General features: G+C 36.0%; 3 protein-coding genes across 5 annotated transcripts; 1 reads left to right on the forward strand and 2 right to left on the reverse strand.

Moving 5' to 3' along the window:
- Positions 1-256: 256 nt before the first annotated feature.
- Positions 257-16810, reverse strand: LOC121731476 (carbohydrate-responsive element-binding protein). 3 transcript variants are annotated; one of them, XM_042120906.1, is made up of 17 exons: positions 16390-16810; positions 14226-14332; positions 12211-12284; positions 12018-12143; positions 11703-11853; positions 11251-11346; positions 10963-11136; positions 10584-10877; positions 10078-10502; positions 9752-9910; positions 9398-9578; positions 8307-8419; positions 4596-4781; positions 4036-4163; positions 3236-3359; positions 2727-2856; positions 257-1868 (listed from the first exon to the last, which is right to left on the reverse strand). In XM_042120906.1, the coding sequence occupies exons 1-17, from the start codon at positions 16680-16682 to the stop codon at positions 1744-1746; spliced, it is 2886 nt and encodes a 961-aa protein (XP_041976840.1). In that variant the 5' UTR covers positions 16683-16810; the 3' UTR covers positions 257-1743. The 3 variants fall into 3 exon arrangements, with proteins under 3 accessions (XP_041976840.1, XP_041976838.1, XP_041976841.1); XM_042120904.1 differs by having other exon boundaries at positions 11703-11874; XM_042120907.1 differs by lacking the exon at positions 16390-16810 and adding an exon at positions 14372-14653 and having other exon boundaries at positions 11703-11874; positions 14226-14294.
- A 467-nt stretch (positions 16811-17277) lies between these two features.
- On the forward strand, positions 17278-18799 carry LOC121731659 (RPA-interacting protein A-like). The gene is made up of 4 exons (XM_042121214.1): positions 17278-17328; positions 17536-17668; positions 17746-17957; positions 18332-18799. Exons 2-4 carry the CDS (start codon positions 17579-17581, stop codon positions 18645-18647), a joined length of 618 nt encoding a protein of 205 aa, XP_041977148.1. The 5' UTR covers positions 17278-17328; positions 17536-17578; the 3' UTR covers positions 18648-18799.
- A 129-nt stretch (positions 18800-18928) lies between these two features.
- On the reverse strand, positions 18929-23272 carry LOC121731748 (ribosomal protein S6 kinase beta-2). The gene is made up of 10 exons (XM_042121350.1): positions 22996-23272; positions 22732-22772; positions 22395-22656; positions 22092-22225; positions 21808-21999; positions 21318-21408; positions 20987-21229; positions 20791-20898; positions 19999-20183; positions 18929-19231 (listed from the first exon to the last, which is right to left on the reverse strand). Coding segments are annotated over exons 1-10 (1356 nt in total). The 5' UTR covers positions 23095-23272; the 3' UTR covers positions 18929-19230.
- Between the last annotated feature and the right edge of the window lie 22 nt (positions 23273-23294).

The raw sequence follows: 23294 nt of genomic DNA on the forward strand, positions 1-23294 counted from the left end.
AATATTTTTACTAGTGAGGCAGATTCTGTATTACTCAATTCTTGTAATGTTGGATGTTGAATCTGAATGGGCAAGCATTAGTATTTCTGAAAACAATATTTATCCACGGCTTTAAATACTACAATATTATGAATTAAGACTGACTAAACCTTAATATTCAATTAAATATTTTATGCATTGTAAAGATATCCTTTAAGCGTTTATTACACTGTGTATATAAATAAATATCGATTCGTGTTTAAATAAAACAAATTCGTAAAATATAGAATCATTCCAAATTGTATTTCCAATAGAACAACAAGTGCAAACATTGCATTAAAGCTCACATCTCCAAGACTCGACGACACGTCATAAAATTAATTCACTACATAACAATTATTACATACAACAATATTTACGTTGGCACCGATTCATATAGTTAATATAAAAATAATTCGTGTGAATACACAAACGATATAAAAATATTTACCTATACAATCTTACGCGAATTACTTACAATATTTCTAAATTAAATCTCGCCGTCACAATATAAATTCTCTTTAGCACTTAACGTATATAGGTCGGTGTTCTCGCGAAATCGGCTGAGAAACGGCGGTGCGACAAACTTATAACCCTCTCTTTCCAAAATTGCCATGCTATTGGCTATAAAATCTAACAACGGTTTGTTTTAGTTTCAGATAATCATATAGTTTAAAGTTTGTCACACCGGATAGTACTAGGACTCGGTACAAACGCACACGGATGCACACCGCACATCGCTCGTGAGCGTAGTCTCATTCTTTGGTTCGGTTCTAAACCATCACTGTACATATATTACATTTATATACAACTTATTACAATATGTAAGGCACATCTTCCCGTACCCGTAGTTAGATCTGAACGACAATATTATGTGATGTATGAACAGCAAGTCAAAAAACCGAAAACACAATGACAATTAAATTTAGAATTAACAATTCGTAAATTCTTAATTTCGACATCAACACGGATACCCCGCAACATGACGTTGTGCGTTCGAACGCATCATCAACATATGAACACCAATAGATTGCACATAAGCACGTATCGACCGACGAGAGATCGACACATCATTTTGAGTATTTAGGTTGGGTCTGAGCCCGTTTTGCACAATGGTGCCCCCAATACAGACGCAAGCTAAAGTTCGGAGGGCTGAAAATTGAAAACATACGGTATCAACAAATTCAACATACTTTGATATATAAAATAAGCTGCCAACCTAATGCGCCGCCCGTATTTGCAACACACGTCGCATAACTTTTACAGTATTTATTTTATAACAACCCGGTTAAATTATTTGTAGACTGCTGGCGTGCAGCGTGGCGGATAACATGGCCGCCCTGTAATGACGTTGTCAAATCTAGTCAACTGATATTTTGACCGGGTTGTATATATTTACTAATAATTTGGAAAACAATATTTAAAATTGGCAATAGACTACTATCCTGTCGATCGTAGTTATAACAATATAACATTCATCTGTATTTATAATAACTTCGAGCCCGCATTTACAACTATCTCACCTATATAAAACATTTGCATTGTATAAGGCACATAGAGGTTACATAATATTAAGTTTATCAACATCGACTTAAGGCTTAAGCACTACTCGATGTTAGCAACGCAAACCTGTGCGATACACGTGTCACATTGTATTGGGGGCGAGGCGAGACGCGACGCAGGGGCGGAGCTAAGCTCACGCTCGCTGGGGGCGGCGGGGCGGGGTTATGTCGGCTCGCGCTTGACGGTGGTGGCGGCGGCGGCGGCTGCGCGCGCCTCGTCCGCCAGCCGCTCGGGGCTCGTGAGGATGTCCGTGGTAGTACACAGCACGCGCAGGGAGTTCAGCACCGCTGTAGACAAAATAAGTACGGTTATTTTATGAGTGTAAAGTTTGTGTAATAAATAGATTCCATTCTAAAAGCCAAAGTTAATCAATAGTTTCCATTCTCAGTAACTATAGGTTGTGACTTGCGCATGAGTTTCTATAGAATATCGAGTATCGAATGAAGAATGTATTGGATCCGCAAAACCTTTATAGAAGTCGTTTTCGAATACGTTACAAAAACATAGCTGTCTACTAACACACGTGCGTACGCCTCTTAGTAATCCGAAACACATTAGATTCGCATACTGTCCGCTCAACTGCATTTAAATAAATAGACATGAAATAATAAAACTTGAGTTTGGTACCAAATTAATGGGCGTTCGATATCATTGCTTACTGAGGTCACCATTTTACAATTTTTAGGGTTCCGTACCCAAAGGGTAAAAACGGGACCCTAATACTTAGACTTCGATGTCTGTCCGTCTGTCTGTCTGTCTGTTTCCAGGTTGTATCTCAAGAACCACTATAGCTAGACTTCTGAAATGTTCACAGATTGTGTATTTTTATTGCCGCTATAACAACAAATACTAAAAATAAAATAAATATTTACGGGGGGCTCCCATAAAACAAACGTATTTTTTTGGCCTTTTTTGGCCGTAATCAATAATGGCAACTGTTAGGCACTTGAAATTTTCACAGCATTCTTAATTATATTTGTACTTTAATAATTAATAAAAATGTTAAAAATTTAAGGGTCCCATACAAAAAACACAATTTTTACCTACTTTTGCTCTATAACGGTACGGAACCCGTCGTGCGCGAGTCCGACTCGCACTTGGCCGGTTTTTTTTTATTGGATTCTAGTGTAAAGCTCCCATATTACCTGGTCTCATCTCGACGAGCGAGCAGTGCTGCTCGGCCCACAGCAGCGTGGTGCGCACGAGGTCGGCGGCGCTGCTGCACGACGCGCACGCGCTGAACGACTCCACCAGCGCCGCGCTCACCACGCTAAACTGGGGGACGCTTAAGGAAATACTCGATTTTGAAGTTGTTATCAAGTTTTTGTTAACGATTGTTAATATTAATTAATTGATATTTATACTTCAATTCAAATGAATATGCCTTATGGCCTTATGCACACATACCCCCGCTATTTTAATTACAATTTTGTAGTAAAAAATTGTAATTGCTACAATAATTTACAATATTGTAGCAATTACAATTTTTGATGTCTTAATTTAGGATGAGTTCTTAAACTCCTACCAGGGCCGGGTTAAATGACATTTAATTAGCTGTAAATCTTCCCCACTGAGTATGATTTTAAAACATTATCGACAGCATTAAATAAATGATATAAATAGATTGTAATTGTACGTTTCGTGTAAAGGATACGAGCCAATACTTCCAGTTGTGTATGGTGCGGGCCGCGACGTGTGCCGCGAACATCTCGCGCAGGCGGCCGGCGCGCGCGCGGGACACCGGCGCCCCCGTCGCCGGCAGCAGCGAGTGGCAGTTGCTGCAACATAACACAAACATGTTTTATTACCCAGTGCTTGTGTATTACAACTTGTAACATAAAAAATCGATTGAAAGTTATAAGTTTGAGCGAATTTTTACAATCTAGAATCTAGATCGTTGCCTAAGCTTTATCTAAGCTTAGGTTAGCGTCTAGATAGCGTCAAGCAATTTACTTGTAACTTAGAAACATCAGTAAATCATAGTAACTTCTGTATTAGGGCGCGGGAAAGAAGATATAATTCTTACCCTTTCGGTAAGAACCTCTTGTAAACAAATGGAAAAATATCCACAGCAAAACATGGAAACTTCTCCTATTTTTAAGAGTCAGTTAAAAAGTTAAAAACTTTAATTGTGTCACTCATCAGTTATCATGATACCTTAAAATTTCACTTACAATACATCTAAATTCAATAATAATATAATATCAAAATAATTTCTGAATTCTGACCTCCCTGAACGGCATTTATCGTGGCCTAATTTTTAATCCATATAGATTATACACAAATGACCTAAAATTGTTTGCGTTTTCCATCGTAATTTAGACATGATTGAATACTTATCGAGGCGATGGGCTGTGTAGCTATCGGTGCCGATAACGTTTAGATAACGGCGATTGTGCGATTTATTGCTGCAATAACTTCTATAACCAGCTGTAGCGAGGAGATTATACTTACGATATTGAGTTATTTAAACATTCTATTTGCTGTCTTAAGCTCTCCATTTCCTCCTTAATCTGATTCCTCTCGGCTTTCAACTGTTTGATGTACTCGGCGCCCTTCTGCAGCATGGCAGCTTTGCTTATCTGCAATGTTAACGATCGCTGACGTCACTCGGTGCAGACTGCACTCGACAAACATTGCGCATGCGACTGCATCCATCTTGATAAGGGAATGTTTGTCCAATCAATTGTATAAGCGTTTGTGTAAGACTAACTTCATAAACATGTTTTTCTTTAGATTACAAACAACTAAGTAATGTTATATTGGTTATATTTTTTGTCTAAAATATCTATTATATCGACGTCTTAGCATAAGCAGTAGACTATATGCTCAGAATTTTCAACTATTGCTAAGCAATATACACGACTGAGAAGCATCATTTCCATGGCAGATAGAGCATCTGCCATGAGAATTACGCTTCGTAATCGCGTCATTTCACTGCTGGTAAGCCGAAAGCATATAATTATAAAAAATTAAACTTTATTTTTCACGTCCACAAGCAAATGCGAGCGTACCTTAGCGGCGGGATTGTTGTTGAGGTGGGGTATTAGCGCTTGCAGCGTGTCGAAGCCGTTCTTGATGTTGTAGCGGCGCTTCTGCTCGGCGTGGAGGTGCGTGCGCGCACGCTCGTGCGGGCTCGCGCCGCCTGAAGCTCGCCCCGACGCCGGCGACCCGGGCGGCGACGTAGACTGCGCACGCGACTGAAATATAGTTTGTTAATTGTAAATTGTAAAAGTTATTTTAGTGCATAAACATTAAACATGGTTATAAAACAACATGGTTATAAAACCATTCGACCAAACTTGGGCTAGGAGCTAGGTTATAAAATAAATAATGCAAATATAATTCGATACATTTTAAAATTTTATTACAAAAAAGGTAAAAATGCAACACGAGCCGCGAAAAAAATGTATTATGTTTATGGATCTAATGCAGTAATCTGTGTGAGTAGCGTAAATTTGGCTTAAGCGTTTTCAATCCGTAAATTTTGATATCAAACATGCACGTCGCTCTGGTCGCCCTGTTATGGACAAAACTGATGCCATTTTTTAAAAAGTGGAGCATAATCGAAATATTAGTAGTTATACGATGTAGCTGAAAAACTGGGGATTGACCACAAAACGATTTTGGCGCATTTGAAAAAAGCTGGGTACACAAAAAAGCTCGATATTTTGGGTGCCTCATGAGCTCACTGAAAGAAACCTACCGTGTATTCATTTGTGATTCTTTATTACGACGTATAGTCCTGACCTTGCACCTTCAGATTTCCACCTGTTTCGGTCGCTGCAGAATTCCTTAGGCAGTGTCAGGTTGAAATCACAAGGGGACTGCCAAAACCACTTGCCGCAGTTTTTTTATCAGAAGCCCCAAAATTAAATTTTTATAGCAATGGCATCATGACCAGCCAACAAGATGGCAAAAAGTTATCGAACAAAATGGCACCTATATACTTTGGTCGATTGTAAATCTATACATATTATAAAACAAAGTCGCTTTTTTTCCCTCATGTCCCTTTGTTCCCTTTAATCTTTAAAACTACGCAACGGATTTTGATGATTCTTTCAGTGTTAGATAACCCATTTATCGAGGAAGGCTATTAGCTATAGGCTATATTTTATCACGCTAAGACTAATAGGAGCGAAGAAATAGAGGAAAATGTGGAAAAAACGGGGAAAATTATTTGATTAATCTCAGGAACTACTGGTCAGATTTGAAAAAATCTTTCAGTAAGAAGTAGACCACGTGAAGGATCATAATTCATAGGCTATCAATTTTAATCATTTTTTCAGTGGCTATAAATTTTATACCCGTGCGACGCCGGGGCGGGTCGCTAGTAAACTTTATAAAAAACCTTTTGATTTTTTATATAAAATGCGAAGAAACTTTTTCCCGAACCTAATATTTTTCAAATCTATTTCTTATGTCCCTTGCCAGGGCTATATTAAGTATCTTAATACCAAAAATCATTTAAAAAAAAATCAGTGGTTTAAGCATGAATAGGTTTCAGACTGACTGACAGACAATTGTGAGTATAAATTATAATTTTAAAATGGATTGCAATTTGCAGCTATTTAGTAGCAAAATATTAGTCAAAGTCCATGTTACGTATTATTGATCATAATTATTCAACTAAGTATTACGTAGTTTTAACATAATACACAGCTTTGATAAGACGCAAAGATGACGCAAATTATTCTGTATTATCTTGATTACAAACAAAATTCGTAGAAATTTAGTTTGGTTTATCAATAGATACAATATATTATACTAGAGATCGCCCGATGGTCAAAATTCGACCTTAGTTTCAACGACATTAGGACTACTTACCTATATTTTGTAAAAAATAAAAAAATATTGACTTTATCATATTTTTTTCAACTCTTGTCTCTGGGACTCAGCTGATCTCAGACTGGCCGTGTAAGCATTGTCTAATAGTATCTCAGATTCAATAAAAAAACTATAATCCATTTTCAATTTGTCACCTTGCATTGTTGTCAACAGACTTCAAACATAAATAAAAGAGTTTAATTCGTATGTATAGGCTTGTCACTCAAAAATCTGTCATTTTTCCTAGTGTGTGTGTTGTAGTGTGTGTAATGTTTTATTTGTTAAAAAAATGTATGTTAAAAGCATAATTTCAAAATAATATTAGCTCGATGAGTGCATCGAGCTAATATTATTCCCCATGTAAACTATAACTGTGCAAAATTTCATTCACCTACGTTTCCCCATTTTTCGTCAAAAGGGATACAAAGTTTTTGGCTCACGTATTAATATATAGATTTTAATACATAAAATTAGTTTTTATGTATTAGGGTTAACACATAAAGTTAATATCATATAAGTACCTAGCAGAATAGAGCAACAATCTCGAGCTGTCAAACGAAACCGAAATTGATTACATTTGTGTGTAAAATATGTGTACGTATACACTTACACAAGCATCTTTCTATGAGATTAAATTGTCAACGCGCCGATAAGTGCCGACTGGATGTCAAAAAAAGAGTTCTGCTGTCATGTATCACACGTCTCTTTTTACCACGCAGTGTTACTTATAGTGGTATCTCGCTATAAGGATAAAGCTTAGGCCAAACCTACGCGAACAGGCGTCTGCGAAGCGGAGCGTCAAGTTGTCAAATGTGTTTTTTGTATACAAAACACACATATTTTGAGAACTTGACGCTCCGCTTCGCAGACGCCTGTTCGCGTAGGTTTGGCCTAAGCTTAACGGTGTTAACCCTAACAACCTGTATAATAACTTAAAAAAAACTATAATATTCTAAAATATTGACTGCGTAATCATCAACATGGATTTTTGTCAATATCTGCATACTCGTAGTATACAATAAATTAACTTTTTTATGCAGTTAGCCCTTTGTATCAATTGAATAAAATAATTGACCGAAACAATAACGTTTTGTTTTACGTTTCTAACAACCAATGCATTTTAATATATTTGAAAATTCGTTACTTTTATAAAATCTTTGGTTGTAGGTTATGGCTTTAAAAACTAATACTTAATAAAAAAAATACTAGATGACGCCCGCAACTCCGTTGCGCCAAAATTCGTTTATCCTATGTCCTTCCTCGGGACTCTAAAGTATCTCCATACAAAATTTCAGCAAAATCGGTTCAGCGGTTTGGGCGTGAAGAGGTAACAGACAGACAGACACACTTTCGCATTTATAATATTAGTATGGATAAATATTAAAAAAGGATAGATGTGATGATCTAGTAACTTAGGAAAACTTTAGGTCGTTTACTTTTATTGATAAGTAGTTAAAACTGGAGTGCCACACAACATAGATATGATGTCTTAGATATGGCGGGTCAAAGTCTGGGCACGCGCGCGATGCGTGATCGACTTAAAAAACAATGACTCTGTCGCACTTCGATACTGATAAAACCCCTCTGAATAGATATAGATGTCTACAGTCGCTGACTTGAGCACATTAAGTTATATTAGTTTACAGATGCAGGGCAACGCAATATATCGATGCGAGTCTATCATCATCAGATATTATGATGCACAAATTATGTGCTCATTTTATTTATGATGTTAATGGCATTGAAGCCTATAAAAATGATGCAAACGGGAAATAACAAAACTCGATAAGCTTAGCTTTTGACAGAGATAACTTTTTAATCGTGAAAGTGAACGTCATGGCGTGCGGGGGCGCGGCTGGGGCGTGGCGGGGGGCGTGACGGTAGATAATGCAACTCACGTGGTGCGGCGAGATGACGTCACTGCCCAGCGGCGAAGGCTGGCCCCGCAGCACCGGCGACTTTGTCGGCTCCGCGCTCTCCTCCATATTGTTAAACTTGTATAGACTCTGAGCTGAAAACGAAAATAGTCTTTAAAACGCAGCAATAGAGACCATAGTCGCAACAAAACAAATGCACTCGTTTAGAAGCATAGAGATACTAATTTACGTACATCAATAGGTCAGACCGATGTGCAGTTCACTGGTGTATAACAATAAATTACTCTTAATTAAGTCATCTTAGTATTCTATGAATCATTTGTTTTATTGTACTGCATACTTGTAAAGTGCAACTTTATCCTCTCCTCTGATTAGAATTGATTATGTAATTATGATAAGCTTCGGACGTCTTAGTTTCCCATTTATCATCTTTATATATTCTATTTTACAAAGGTTAATTACTAATTTTCGTTCTTAATAAATAACTAGCTATTTGACCGAGCTTTGCTCGGTATTCGATAAAACACGAATAAAATGACATTTTCTAAAAATGACTCCTAGCTAGATCGATTTATCGCCCCCGAAACCCCCTATATACTAACTTTCATGAAAATCGTTGGAGCCGATTCCGAGATTCCAATTATATATTTATATACAAGAATTGCTCGTTTAAAGATATAAGATAAGATAATTACTAAAGTAATTTATCCGATGTGATTCCGAAAATTATTGTTTTTCTGAATCAGATCGATCACCTTTACCTAGACATCATAAAATTTTGCGTGTTTCATTAGTCTATCAAGCTTCTTTTCCAACGTATTGGTCAAGGACAACACACAAAAAGCTCGATAGTGCACTAATAGAAAAGGTACTATTTATTGGGGAAATATTTGATTTATTTAACTGTTATACAACTGACATAATATTTGCAGCATTACCAATACTAGTACATACTTACTAACATAGTATGCCTCAAAATGCATTCGTTGTATGTTCACATGTTGGGGTGTTTTTTCCGTCTGAAGGCAAGTTAAGAAGCAAGCAAGTCTTTGCAGCCCTGACGTCACTGCGACCCTCGAGGATCTACTGTGACTAAATACGGTCGAACTCACAGTGCTTGGCGGACAGCAGCTGCGCGAGCATGACGCTAGCCTGCGGCAGCGCGGGCTCGCTCGCCACGCTCGTTAGCGGCGGCGGGTGGCGCGCCCCGCCTCCTGCTCCGCCCTCGCCGCCCATGCCGCTCGACTGCGACCGCGACCGAATGCGCAGCGCGGCAGGGTTCGACTCTCGCGGCTGTACATTTACATAACATACTTTTTAACATAATATTGGAATAGGAATAGCAATAATAAAAACAATAACATATTGGACTCTGAACGGGACCAAAATTAGATGCAAAAAAATGCGGGATTTGTAGCGATTTCACAAACATTATTTCTAAAAAAACTTATTAGTAAGACGTTAACCCGTGCGGCGTGCGTGACGTCGTGTGCGGGCGCGTGTGCGGGTGCGGGTGCGGGCGCGGTTACGGCCCAGTCCGGGCCGAGCTGCGCGCCGAGCGGTAAGCTGTGCGAGCGGTACTGCTCCTTGCCGCGACTCACGCTGGCGTTGAGGGGCCCAGCCGACTGTGGACAACAGAATACTTTATACAGAACACTTTATAAAAAAGTAAATTGACAGCTGTTAACATGTACACGGACTTAAATTCAATTACTTTAGACATAATTTCTAAACTTGAATCCTAAACTATGTAACAATATAGCAATGATTTCGTTGAAAAGTCAAAATATACCTGTTGAGATGAGGCGGCTGGCGCCAACGGAGGGGAGGGCAGTTTGAAAGTTTTAGCATTGACCGTCGCGCCGGCCGGCTTCGTCTTGTAGTCGACGGGTTGCAGGTACTGGACCTCCGGCGTCGACAACCTGAGCATCTGCGGCTCGTAGGCCTGCGACGCGTGTGGGGCGTGCGACACGTGCCCCGCATGGGACGCTTGCGGCAGTTGCGCGGCGTGCGACGCGTGCACTTGAGATTGCATTCCTTGCGAGTAACTCTGGTATTGGTTGTTGACCTGACCGGCGTAGCCGAGCCGCGAGCGCTGCTTGTCGCGGCTGTACGCGCTTCGCCCCTGGATCACGACGGGCGATGCATATTTCGGATTCTGTACGGGCTGCTGCAAAAGCGAGACCGTCTCCGGTGCCGTTTGAGAGGGCGGCAACGCTGAAATATTATAAACAATGAGTTCTGTTGCTGTGCGTTTATGCGAATTTTATTCCAATAAGCCTCGTTGGATTTACTTACGAGCATTATATTTCGGGTAGCCGGGATCATTTTGTGTGATTATTTTAGGTTGCGCGTTCACGTACTGCACCCGGGGCGATTTGATCGCGTAGGCGTTATTCAGTATAGGCTCCGTCTGCGCTGGCGGTTGAGTTTCATACGTATTGGTCTGGTACGTCGGCAAAACTTCCTGAGCTCCCATTATGTTGCTAGGCATCTCCGTCTGATTGTATAGCCGTCCATTATCATACATTCTCAGCTGCTCACCTTTTCCTGGCTCAGGCATCGATATAACCTGACTACTGTTATTGGAACCTAAAATTAAACATAGTGCACTTCAAGAATTATTCTATATTATACTACAGATCATCTCAATAGTATGTAATAAATAATAATTTACCATGTATAGTCATCTGACTGGTGGGCATCGTGACGGTGTTTATGTTTTGGACGCTGGTGATGTAGTTCTGAGCGCCGTAAGACTCTACGGACATCGTGTTCCTGTACATTGTGTCTTCTGATGTGATCGCCGTCTCTTCTGGCACGGGCGGCAGTCGGGGCAGGGACAAAAGGTCTGAGAAGAACGCAAGCTAGATATTCACGTAATAGTCTTCTACGAGTAAAAATTTTTAAGGTTTTTGGTGCACATCGTAAGTCAAAAAGACAAATTGATCGTAAAGAAAATTACCTTGCAGTGGTTCCAAAGTGTCCATAAAATCATCGAGGTTAGGCTGAAGAGGACCTAAGCTCGGTTGGATAAAATCGGCTAAGCTTGCGCCTCTAGCTGAAATTAAAATAAAACACGTAGAAATTCGATTTCAAATATATATTATCAATGGCAGAGCATAACTTTAAGATCTCTCGGTAAAAATTAACGAAGAAGGCGCAGTGTTAGATTTTTATGTGTCTATATGATCTATGTATAAATTATAGATGTGCGCACAAGGGAATACTTACACCAGCTATTATAAGCATAGTATGTTATTGGTAGATAGCATTGTATACATGCGTCTATTTCTTTTTTTTTTTTATTAAACATTTTTTAAATTTTGTTCATTCCATTTTCATAGCCCTCTCCAGTTCCACCGAGTGGTCTTAAAAATATGCGCAGCCGATTCATAGTATAAAAGTGAGCAGTACCGATCTCTCTGCAATCGGGGAAGGCGAACGGTTGGTGGTTTGTGATGGTAGAGAACAGCGTGTCACTCATGAAGTTTAGGTAGTCCTCATCGGTCAGCATGTTGGCAGCGAAGTCGCTGCACTGTGACTCCATCGTGTCCATGTCCGACATCTGAAAACCCAGTATTGACATCTGAAAACGGATCAAAAGGTTAGTATACATCTCGCGTCGGAACACATACAACCAGCATAGGATCCTGCACCGCCCCGACGACAAAAGCTGAAAGTCCAAACCGAGCAATCACAATTTTAAAAAAAGCAGGAAAAAAAACTTACGGTGTCCTGGACGGAGGTGTCCCCCTTGCCAAGGAGTCGCATAATATGAAACATTCGCCATTTTTTGTACTCTGCTATTACGGCTTCGGCTCGTCTTTTCCAATACTTTCCTTCTAATATTGTTGTCTAAAAAAAGTATGGTTATAAGTTTGGGTCTAATAAGTAAAAAAAAATCTAAAGGCTTTAAAATTACCTCTGGCTTTACATGGGTGTCAACATCCAATGGTGAAGCAAACTGACACACCAAAGTGTTTTGTTTCTTTATGACTGAAAATTAAAAAAATTCTGAAGCTATTAAAAATTTATAAAGTGCTAGATGTCCCGCGCGGCTTCGCCCGCGTAAATTAGGAATTTTACAGAAACCGTACATTTTCCCATAAAAAATAGCTTATGTCCCTACTCCCTTCACTTGGTCTACTTTATATGTGTTTAATATTGCCATAAAAATTGCTCCAGTAGTTCGTAATTTCTAATATTTCCCCCGTTTTCCCACATTTTCCTGCGTTTCTTCGGTTGTATTAGTCTTAGCGTGATAATATAGAGCCTATAGTCTTACTCGATAAATGAGCTATCTAACACTGAAATAAATTTTTAAATCGGACCTGTAGTTCCTGATATTAACGCGTTCAAGCAAAAATACTCTTCAAGTTTATAATATTAGGTAGGTATAATTTTGAGGAGTACCCTCGATTGCTTATGGATTCTTCATCAGATAACCACTTTTGTGAATATAATACAAAATTGGGATGATACCCTACATATCAAAAGAAAATTTTTGAAAATCGTTTAACAAACGGCGGAGTAATCGTTGGACATAAGAAAACGAACATAACACCTCCCCCATTTTGAAAGTCGGTTGAAATTGTAGCCTATGTGCTTTTCTGATGTATAAGCTATATTATTGTAAAGTTTCATTCAAATCCGTTCAGTAGTTTTTGCGTGAAAGAGTAACAAACATCCATACATCCACACATCCATACATCCAAACAAACTTTCGCCTTTATAATATTAGTAGGACTAAAATATTTGGTATTGCTTTAAGTTATTAACTTATATCATATAACTTCTATAAAAACTTATATCATCAATATATTGAATTTTATCAGGTTTTTTGTCTGTTATCTTTGTAATAACATCATATACCTACAGGCCACAACAAGCTAACCTCTTGATATTATCAGCCTATGTAGGCAATACAATAATTCACATGAGATAGGTCAACTATGATGGACTGACTATGAAGGATGTTCCTCAGTTACATTACGTACATCTTACTCAATTCGCAAAACAATAGAAACATTTATTATACTTACTTAACTTTTTTACATTTAAATGATCTTATCTTAAAATTATGTTGTTGACTATGATCTATAAAAATCAGCCAAGTGCGAGTCGGACTCGCGCACGAAAGGTTTCAACTTCCGTACCATTATAGCAAAATTAGGCCAATTAATTAAAATAAATATTGTGATTTGTATGGGATTATTTTGTTATATCGACTAAGAGCTGACGACCAAATCGGCCATATGGCTTCAGCTGTATTAAAACTACGTTAGCTAGTAGCTACTTCCCTGAACAACCTTTTCTGACAATCTGCGTGCTGCCAGCCGTGGGTGTAGTGGGGTGGGAAAAAAAACTTCTTGAAAACGTTGAATTTGATTAGTACGAAAATTCGCCGATTTGGACTATTGTTTTCTGTACTTTCCCACCGATCTTTTTGTCTCGTTATTGGTTTTGGGATACTAACTAATCTGGCGTCAGAAAAAAGTCAACACCCAACCCACCCACATGAACATAATAATAATTTTCCTACTTTTAATTAACGCTAGCAAACCCTTCTCACCACCCGATCGATTTCAAAAAAATTTTGGGTGCACAGGAAGTACAGAGCAACTGTTTTGAAAAATATTTAAAGTCGCTAAACTTATCAGAAAAGATTTATCAGCAGCAGATTATCAGAAAAGGTTGTTCAGGAAAGTAGCAAACTGCGTTTTAATACAGCTGGAGAAACATGACAGACTTGGTCTCCTACTCTCCGTAAATGGCAACAGAAATACACAATCTATGAAAATTTCAGAAGTTTAGCTATAGAGATTTTTGAGATACAGTCTGGAGACATACAGACAGACAGACAGATCAAAGTCTTAGTAATAGGGTCTTGTTTTTAACCTTTAGGTATGGAACCTTAAAAGTAACTAAAATACTCACATTGCATATGCCAGCACCTCCATATAACGTTGTTCAATCTTATTTTGTCCTTCCACCGTAGTTTTATACCTTTGAAACGATTCCATTTAGGTGAGGTTAGTTTTTGTCTAAAAGTATATCACAAACATAATAAACATATACCTTACCATGCTCCCCTCAATCTCCGATCACAAACACACAAAAGGTAAAAGCACTTTTATCATTGATTGAACAATACTAGTCCTTGAAATTAAAAGACACATTTTTAATTTAGTAAAATGAAAAGTAATCATGATAGAAGGATGAATCGATATTCTGCAATAGCATACAGTGTAGGTGTCAGAAACTGTACTAAAAACCTGTTTAGAAGCAAATATACCCAACACTTATCTTTCCCCACTATCAGTATTATGATCCAAAGCTTATTATAAATAATACTGTGATAAGGAATATACCTGACATTATCTTATCATTTCTAATTCAAATAAGAACTAAAGAACTTAGATCAAATATTTTTTCTTTTAACTGCACCAAAAGCCACTTAAATAGTAACTTTTCCTCAAATTTTCTTAATCACTGATATCATCTCCAAAATATGATATTGTATAGTATAAGGCCTAGTTTTAAGGGCGATATCAGGTTGATTTAAATTTTTAAATCATTAACTGATTACTTATTCATATTATATAAGAACAAAATATTGTTATTTCATTAACCCATAATACAAATGGTTATTTATAGTATTGCTACCTATATTGGTAGTCCACCAATACAAAACGCACAGACTTATACAATAATATGTTGAAAGACAAGTAGGTACACTTTAGCATGTTATTGGCAAAAATGTATAGAATATTTTTAAAGTAAATTTTTAGACTGATTTGTTATCAATTCTGTTTGTTTAATTACTTTTAACTGTACACATATCCTTGATCAAATTATCAATTGGGCAATATTTTTATTAAGATAAATGACATTATGTTTATACTAAAGCTAAAAAACAAATTTTCATTACATCACTTAACAATTAATATTTAAACATTGATAATCCTTGTTAGAAACATGATATGAAAAATGAATGTATAATGTTTATTACAAAAAACTAGTGAATAATTGCAGATTCTTGAAAATCTATTGTTATTCTATTTTTGTTGCGGTGGAATTCAACTGCTTGGGAGTTAATAGGTTAATATCTATGGATATTTTTATGAATGAATATTTTTATGAAAAAATATTCATTTTTTAAATTTAAATGCTGAAAATAGATAATGTAAATATCATTCAATGATTAAATAAGATTATATGCATTCCTTACGAAATTTAAACTATGTTTTGTATTGAACTTTATAACTTTAAGCCCGCTCCACATTCCCGGCAAAACTACACAAGACTTGCCGAATACGAGAGTGTAGGGAGAATATTTGTCTATATTCTCTCACACTCTAAACAAACGTTTTGAGAAAAGTTTTGTGTTTTGGCAAAACTCGAGAATTTGGAGCCTGCTTTATTGTCCTCTAATTGACAACTCTCCTCCCCTATTTTTTGCTACTAAAGAAATAAAAGGTTGCAGAAATTAGCTCATACTGTTAATAATTAGGTAGCTTGGCTACTTAAAAGTACTCCTTAATTAATCCTTAAGTAGTATTTTCCAACGCATGGCACTAAGTAATTAAAATAGATTGTTAAGTATATATTTATAGCTCAGTGATACTAAATATTATGACAGTTATCTCAACCAATGACCTAAGAAGCTCAGTTGACCTCAAATTATCTTTGCAAACCAAATTCTCAAAGTACATTATAACTTAAGAATAAGTATCTCCATAAATAAAGCATATATTCTAACATGGCCTTACCTTGCTTCGCTTTACAGAAACCAAAGCATGGAGTGACAAATAATAATATTGGATTTATCTAATTGACTGAAATAGTGAGATGAAACAAAGAATATCACATCGCAATAGTTTAAAACATTGTTAAAGATTTAAAAAAAACTCTAACTCTTTAAATACAGCTCATGTCACTGAACTACTTCCCTATTTTTATCAATTTTTCATGAAAGAATATTTGCTTTTCTGCAATTGTTTATATTGATACCCTTAGTGTATCACAATTTAATTTTGTTGTTATGAGATGGATAATGTTGATAATAATAATATACTAGTATTCATTAAAACATAATTACCTGTACGCTAAAGTCATGCATTTGAATAATTTTGTAAGAGATATCTCAATGGAAAGTTGTTGATGTTGTTTAGACTCCTCTTTGTCACAAAGTTGGAATGTTTCTGACGTCGGAGGCACGGTGTATGTTGCCACTGCGGTTTCTTTCTGTACATTTTGTTCTTCGTCTGGGACGGGTACAGCTAAATCATCATAATCGTCTTGATCCTCTGCCTCAAAATGCGACACCATGAAGTGACCAGAATGTATCGCCTCCTTACCAGGACGGCCGAGATGTTTTTCCACATTATTCATTATTTTACTTTGAACAAGTCTTCACATTTATATATTTTTATCTTTTTAAATTATTATTATTGAGAAGTATTTCAAATTAATTCAAACTCAACACATAGCCATATTTTTACTTCAGCACTCACATTGTTTTTTTCCATACATTTGACACATAAGAATAGTATTACCAGTATTAAAAATTTGTAATGTTGCAAAATATTGTAGTTTGTAAATCATAAATGTAGTTTGTACTTTGTACCTAATAAAAATAAAGTAAAAAAACCTTGTGAGTTGTGACTTGTGGAGTTGTGGGCCACATGATGGCCACAAGTCGCTTGTCGCACTTTAAAGTGCGACAAGTCACAAGTCACAAGCCACAGGCCACAGGCCACAGGCCACAGCCTACAAGATAATATCACCCTTGTATTGTCCGTCAGTCTTTTTTCTAAGATTGATTTGAAAAGGATGACACTACGATGTTGCCACTTTTTAATTTCTTCACGTTTTCTTGACAGACTATACGTGGCAAAATATACCGCCGGTGTCAGTGCCAAAACCCAACAAAAAAAATATAAAAATTAAATTATTGTCAAAATAGAAAATAGAAATTGAAAAAATAAAAATTGGCGCGAGCGGGATCTCGGCTTTGTTATCCTTTTTGTATTTTTATAGCTAATTTTTTATAACTACAGTCTAATTTTAACGAGTAGGTTTAATAAAGACAAAATTATATTTCACTAATCTTGTTATGGAGAATTTAAAGAAGTGTCCTAATCCTATATGAATATTGCAAAAAGTGCCTTGGTTGGACAATCACAGAACACTAATTATACTCCTGCCGGACTCCGGAGGAGCCTTCAATTGTATTTACCATTTCAGAGGTTTACTTCACTGTACTCAAATTTTGATACTAATATTTCATGATGAGTACATGTCGTTCACCTAGTTACAGAAATCTCAAAACCAAAATAGGGGGGTCGCCAAAGGAAATAAAAGATAAATTAAGAAAGGTGAACTGCATAAACATGTTTTGTATAAGGCACAACATACTACTTACTTAACACCTTCTTTAATTTTTTTATTTTAGGATTATAAACATAAAATTCATAATAGCCGAAATTTGTTACTAAACAAGTTTAGAAGCTTAGCTGATGGAACTGATCTCCAACAAACTCTTACTCAAATATATAATGATACATTCAATCTACAACCATCCAATGGCGAGGATTTATATGATGCAGAGGAAATTGGATTATTAGAGCAAATTAAAAAGGAGCTGATACAAGATGAACTAGATTGGTAGGTTTGGTTTTCCTATAAAAAAATTGATTTATTAAATTAATGGTTAATGTTAATTCATGAAGCCCCAAGTGGCCACATCCATCCGCTATAACAATAGATAAGCTATTGTGTCTCGTTATTCCATGATCGAAAGGTGTTGTGTCACAATTAAACTTTCAAGTTCAATTTCTTGTTATGTGTCTAAGCCGGCTCCTAGACGAGCAATTTTATTGTCAATATAATAATTGCCTTATATTATTGGCCGTCTAGGGTTGATACTGAATGTCGCGCGCCTTCAATATAATTATCAAATAAACTGTGATATTAACAATACAATTGCTTGTCTAGGGGCCAGCTAAGCCTAGGATGTAAAATATGCTTTATTATTTTAGGTGGCTTGAAGAATATGAAAAGTCGCAGATGAACAACATTGATTGGTCTTCTTTACAAGAAGAGAATGTTATTTGTCCAATCTGCCAAAAAAACAATCTCAATCTTGCTGCAGGTTTCCTATCTTGTAAACATTGCATTATATCTATCAAAGCAGCAGTTCCAATAGGGGAAATAAAAAACAGCATTTATGATTGTATTGCAAAACACAGCAGCGCATGTAATAGTGATGGACATTTTACAGTCATTTCGGAGGATAATGACATGCACATATATTTCATGTGTGATCTCTGTGCTGAAATGTCTTTAGTTGTTTAAGCATTTTTTTGTTACTAGAGATTTATTTGTTTGATCTAAATTTATTGTTGAGCAACCTGTTGAATAATAAGCATGATTCTTGTTTGAGCTATAGGAGATTTTTTGTATTGCTAACTTTTACTTATATGCTTTATTCTATTATATAATATTACTATAATTATTATAAAAAAAAAACGAAAGAAATAAAACATAAATAAAGAAAAAATATTTATTATAAATTAATATCTATAAAAATAATTAGAGACAGCCTTAAAATAACTCTAATTTAATATGAAATCAAACTTCATTGTACAAAATAAAAATGACCTTTTATTTTCAATTCATGAAGCTTGGTAACAAGGTATAATATTGTAAATTATTATTACTCTGTCATAATAGTAAGTTAGAACAATTTTTATATGTGATTAATTCCTACCAAAATTATAATAAACTAATCGGTAACTTGTATAAAATGTACATTATTATTTATTAATAATATAATAGTATAAAACAGTACATTTAGTATTTACGGACAAATATAAGGGCAGCATTTGTAGTTGAATTATTCTTTGTATAGAATGGTCACTAGTTCAATTATTCTAGACCTGGAAAAGAAAGTTGTATTAGATGATAATATTTTTGCACAGAATAAATTGTTTCTCGATTCTATACATATGTATTTCTTAATCAACATTCCTTTTGTTATATTTTTTACAATGGTATATAAAAATAATATAGTCCTAAGGAAGAGTAACTGTGTCAAAAAATTAGTCCACGTCCCACGAGTACAAAATATGACCCAAATACATGCATATTTTATGCATTTATTCGATACACAATTTTGTGTATTTATAGATATATGTAACAATATTAATTAATGTAGTTTTATTTCGTAAATTTGAGTGTTAGAGCGCTTACAGACGAACGGCACGTGTTGGCGGCAGTCGACGGCCGCAGCAGTCGATAGTTTATCATGCTTGCGGTTGTGATGTACCGCGTAAGGTAAGCGTCTACAGATCGCGGTTTTGTACTCAACGGACGGATAATTTTTTTACAGTACGTCCACTGTATCGGCGGCGTACGGATTACCGACTAGCCAGTATCTTTAAATTAGTCCAAACGAAGTTCCTAAGTCATAATTTCTGCTTTCGACTTCTCCAACAACACCCCCCTTTTGAGCTATCATTTACTAGGCTAGTCGGTAATCCGTATTTATCCGTACGTATGGGAGTTACGTTGAAGTATGGAAGTTACGTTTCCTTAGTTTTTATTATTTGTAGCATATAGAGTAACACAACTTAAAATATGTACTTCTATGATAAGAAACAAAGGTAAGAGATTAAGGTGCTGTTAGATTAGTAGTTCTACTCACTAAATGGGTAGACCTTGCACTTCCATGGGGTCTTCAGGTTGAGCATGTGAGAGATTATGGGCAGTCGATGGTGGAACAGTGAATGCACTGTGGTGCAGTGGTCTCGGTCGTCTCGGCGAGCGGGCGGTAATGACGCGGGGCTTGTGGATCTCGTCCATCACCGAAGGCGCGACATACGTGAAACCCTTGGAATTTATAAGGAGTATAAAAAAAATATTTAAAAAGAACAACTTAAATTGTTATGTTATTTATAATTATTATATTTAGTATTACAGAAATACGTAACCAAAAAGCTTTTATTTTAGATTTTCATAATATTATTTTATTTTATAATATTTGTGGTTATGGATAATGATGGAGGATCGACTCACGGGCCACGGCGCCCCTCTCTTGCCGTTCCACGGCGCACCAGGGCGCCGCGGCGCACAGTTGGGGAACCTCTGATTTACACTATACTAGGCTACGAATAATAAAAACTAAGGAAAAGTAACTCCATCAAAAACATGGTCTACAATATTTGTCAAAAATGTGTACCTAGGTCCTAGGTACACATTTCAATACATTTGCAATATTTAGATGGCCTTGAGCGGTACCAGGCTGACGTTACATGACAGTTCGAAAGGAACCAAATTTAAAACGATAATAGTATGGGAGTTACGTTTCCTTAATTTTTATTATTTGTAGATACTAGGTGTACAAATTAATATCCAATGCTTAACAAGTTTTATCTTATCATTTATCAAGCACCTATTTTATCATAGAAAATTATGTAATGTGTATGTTATACTATACCTGAAACATTAAATTGGCACTTTCACTAAGGGTAGACTCATCAGGGGAATCAATAGGTGTTTGCAAAGTAAATCTGGTGTCAAACTGTGAGACATCATCTTCACTAGCCTTAAATAAAAGATTATTTTTTTAAGAACAATTCTACATAATATATATTATAATTTAAAATGTAAAAAAAACAGCCAAATTAACCTACCAATCTAGGTTTTATAGGTGGTTCAAGTCGTCTTGCAAACACGTCATCCCAATGGACATGTTTGAAAAAGGCATGGCCTCTTACAGCCGAGGCACCGGCAGCACCTAAACGTTGTGTTTCGGAGCGTTTCATAAGGCGTCTTATGAGGTCGCGAGCGTCTTGTGTGAGGTAGGCTGGTAGCATTAATTTTCCTTTAAGTATTTTCTCAATAGTCTTTGTGCGATTATCACCAGTAAAAGGAGGCTAAAATTAAAAAATAACATAGAAATATGTATAGGCGGTTCATAAGTTTAACCCCTCCTGGCCAGTCAGGTTTTAGATCAGAACATACCTGGCCAATCAGCATGTCATACATTAAGGCTCCAAGACTCCACCAATCTACGGCTTTTCCATGACCACTCCTTGTCAATATTTCTGGTGCCCTGAAAACCATATGATTTGTGACTGTAAGTATCACTATTAATATTTAAAAATCATAATGACAAAAGATTTTAAAAACACAACATTTTGCAACAACACAACATTATCTAAGGACTGTGGGCTATGGCCCAGTGGGTGAAATGCTTGGGCGAGCTTTGGAGGTGTGAGTTTAATTTCCACATGTTTTGCCACAAGTATTATATTAAGTTCTATTGAATAGAAAATATGTTTTACAATACACTACAGACAGTTGGGACACTACAGTTTTCTTATAAAGATGTTACTGTTAAGAAGGCATTATTGGCCGGCTTAATCTTAATGATGTATGGCCTTTATAAAATAAAGATTAAAAAAAAAAGGCATTATTATTATTTTTTTAACTTTTCAATGTAAAAACTTACATATATTCAATAGTACCACAAAATGTGTGTGTAACAATTCCTTCCTGAATGTGTTCTTTGCAGAGACCGAAATCAGTCAATTTAACATGACCTTGTGCATCCAACAAAACATTCTCAGGTTTTAAATCACGATATATTATTCCTAAACTATGTAAATGTTCTAAAGCCAATATTATTTCTGATAAATAAAAGCTGAAATTAAAAAATATACAAAATATTATAGTATTATTATTATAAAGGTTCAAAGTTAACTATATTATAACCAGTGTATAGTCTTTGCTCACCATGCTGTGTCTTCAAGAAATATACCCTCTCTCTCCAAGTGCATAAATAGCTCTCCTCCACTTAAATATTCTAAAATAAGATACAGTTTTCCGCCTGTTTGAAAAGCGTAAACCAATTCAACTATAAAAGGATGCTGAAAAGTATAAGGAATATTGTGTTAAGTTTCCATTTTATTACCAATTGTTTTTTTTTATAATTATGGGTGATAAAAAGTTCACTATGCCACCACAATTTTTTAGTTACAATTTAAGAATTTTAATTAGAATTAGATACACAATTTAGAAGCAAAAATATAAAACTACCTTTACAGCTTCTAGTATATTTCTTTCTGCTTTAGTATGTGCAGTATCTTTTTGATTGCGAACTATGGAAGCTTTTTTTAGTACTTTCATAGCAAAATGTGCCCCAGCATCAGGCCCAGTTATCTTCCTCACTTGGAACACTTTTCCATATCCTCCCTTTCCTAAAACTTTACGCAATTCAAAATCTTGTGGTCCGAGGCGTTTGCATTGTCCTGGGTTCACATTGTCCTCGGATAACTGAATAGTTTCAGACCCTTCAGCCCTAAAGTAAAATTTAAATTTAGAAATATCCAAAGGTATCAAAAAGCAAAATAAAAATATTACACCAAAGACTTACTCAACAATAGTGTTCACATGTAGCTCAGGGTCATAATCAACCTGTATTTGAAATCAGCTTATTAATAAACAATGATCCAGTTTTATGTACATAATGAATGAACAGATCAGGTAACATTAAATAAGATGTTATGTTGACCAATCTCTAGCACTAAAATAATGACCCCAAAAATAACTAAAATGGGTCTCATCCTTGACCATTGATGTATTTGAGGTTAGGTAACAGTGAAGCTTTACTCATGAAGATCAATTAAGATATATGTACCTCATCAACTTCTATAATATCATCGTCGTCAGAATCCCCAACTGTAACTGTATCCACATCCAAATCCAAATCAAAAACGCCAGCCATATACGATGACATTTCAGTAAATCACATCAGCAAGTGCCAATGATTTCACAGTGTTTTCAAAAACTATTCACCCAGTACTTATTAAATACAGTTATAACCACAAACTTAGTACAAATGTATTATTTATTCTAATGAAATCAATTCACAAAATTATGCTTGGTATTTTTTGTGTGGATTTTATCTTTTTTGAGAAGTTTTTTTTTTTTATTAAG

Source organism: Aricia agestis, chromosome 11, assembly GCF_905147365.1.
Source record: "Aricia agestis chromosome 11, ilAriAges1.1, whole genome shotgun sequence".
Lineage (NCBI taxonomy): Eukaryota > Metazoa > Arthropoda > Insecta > Lepidoptera > Lycaenidae > Aricia > Aricia agestis.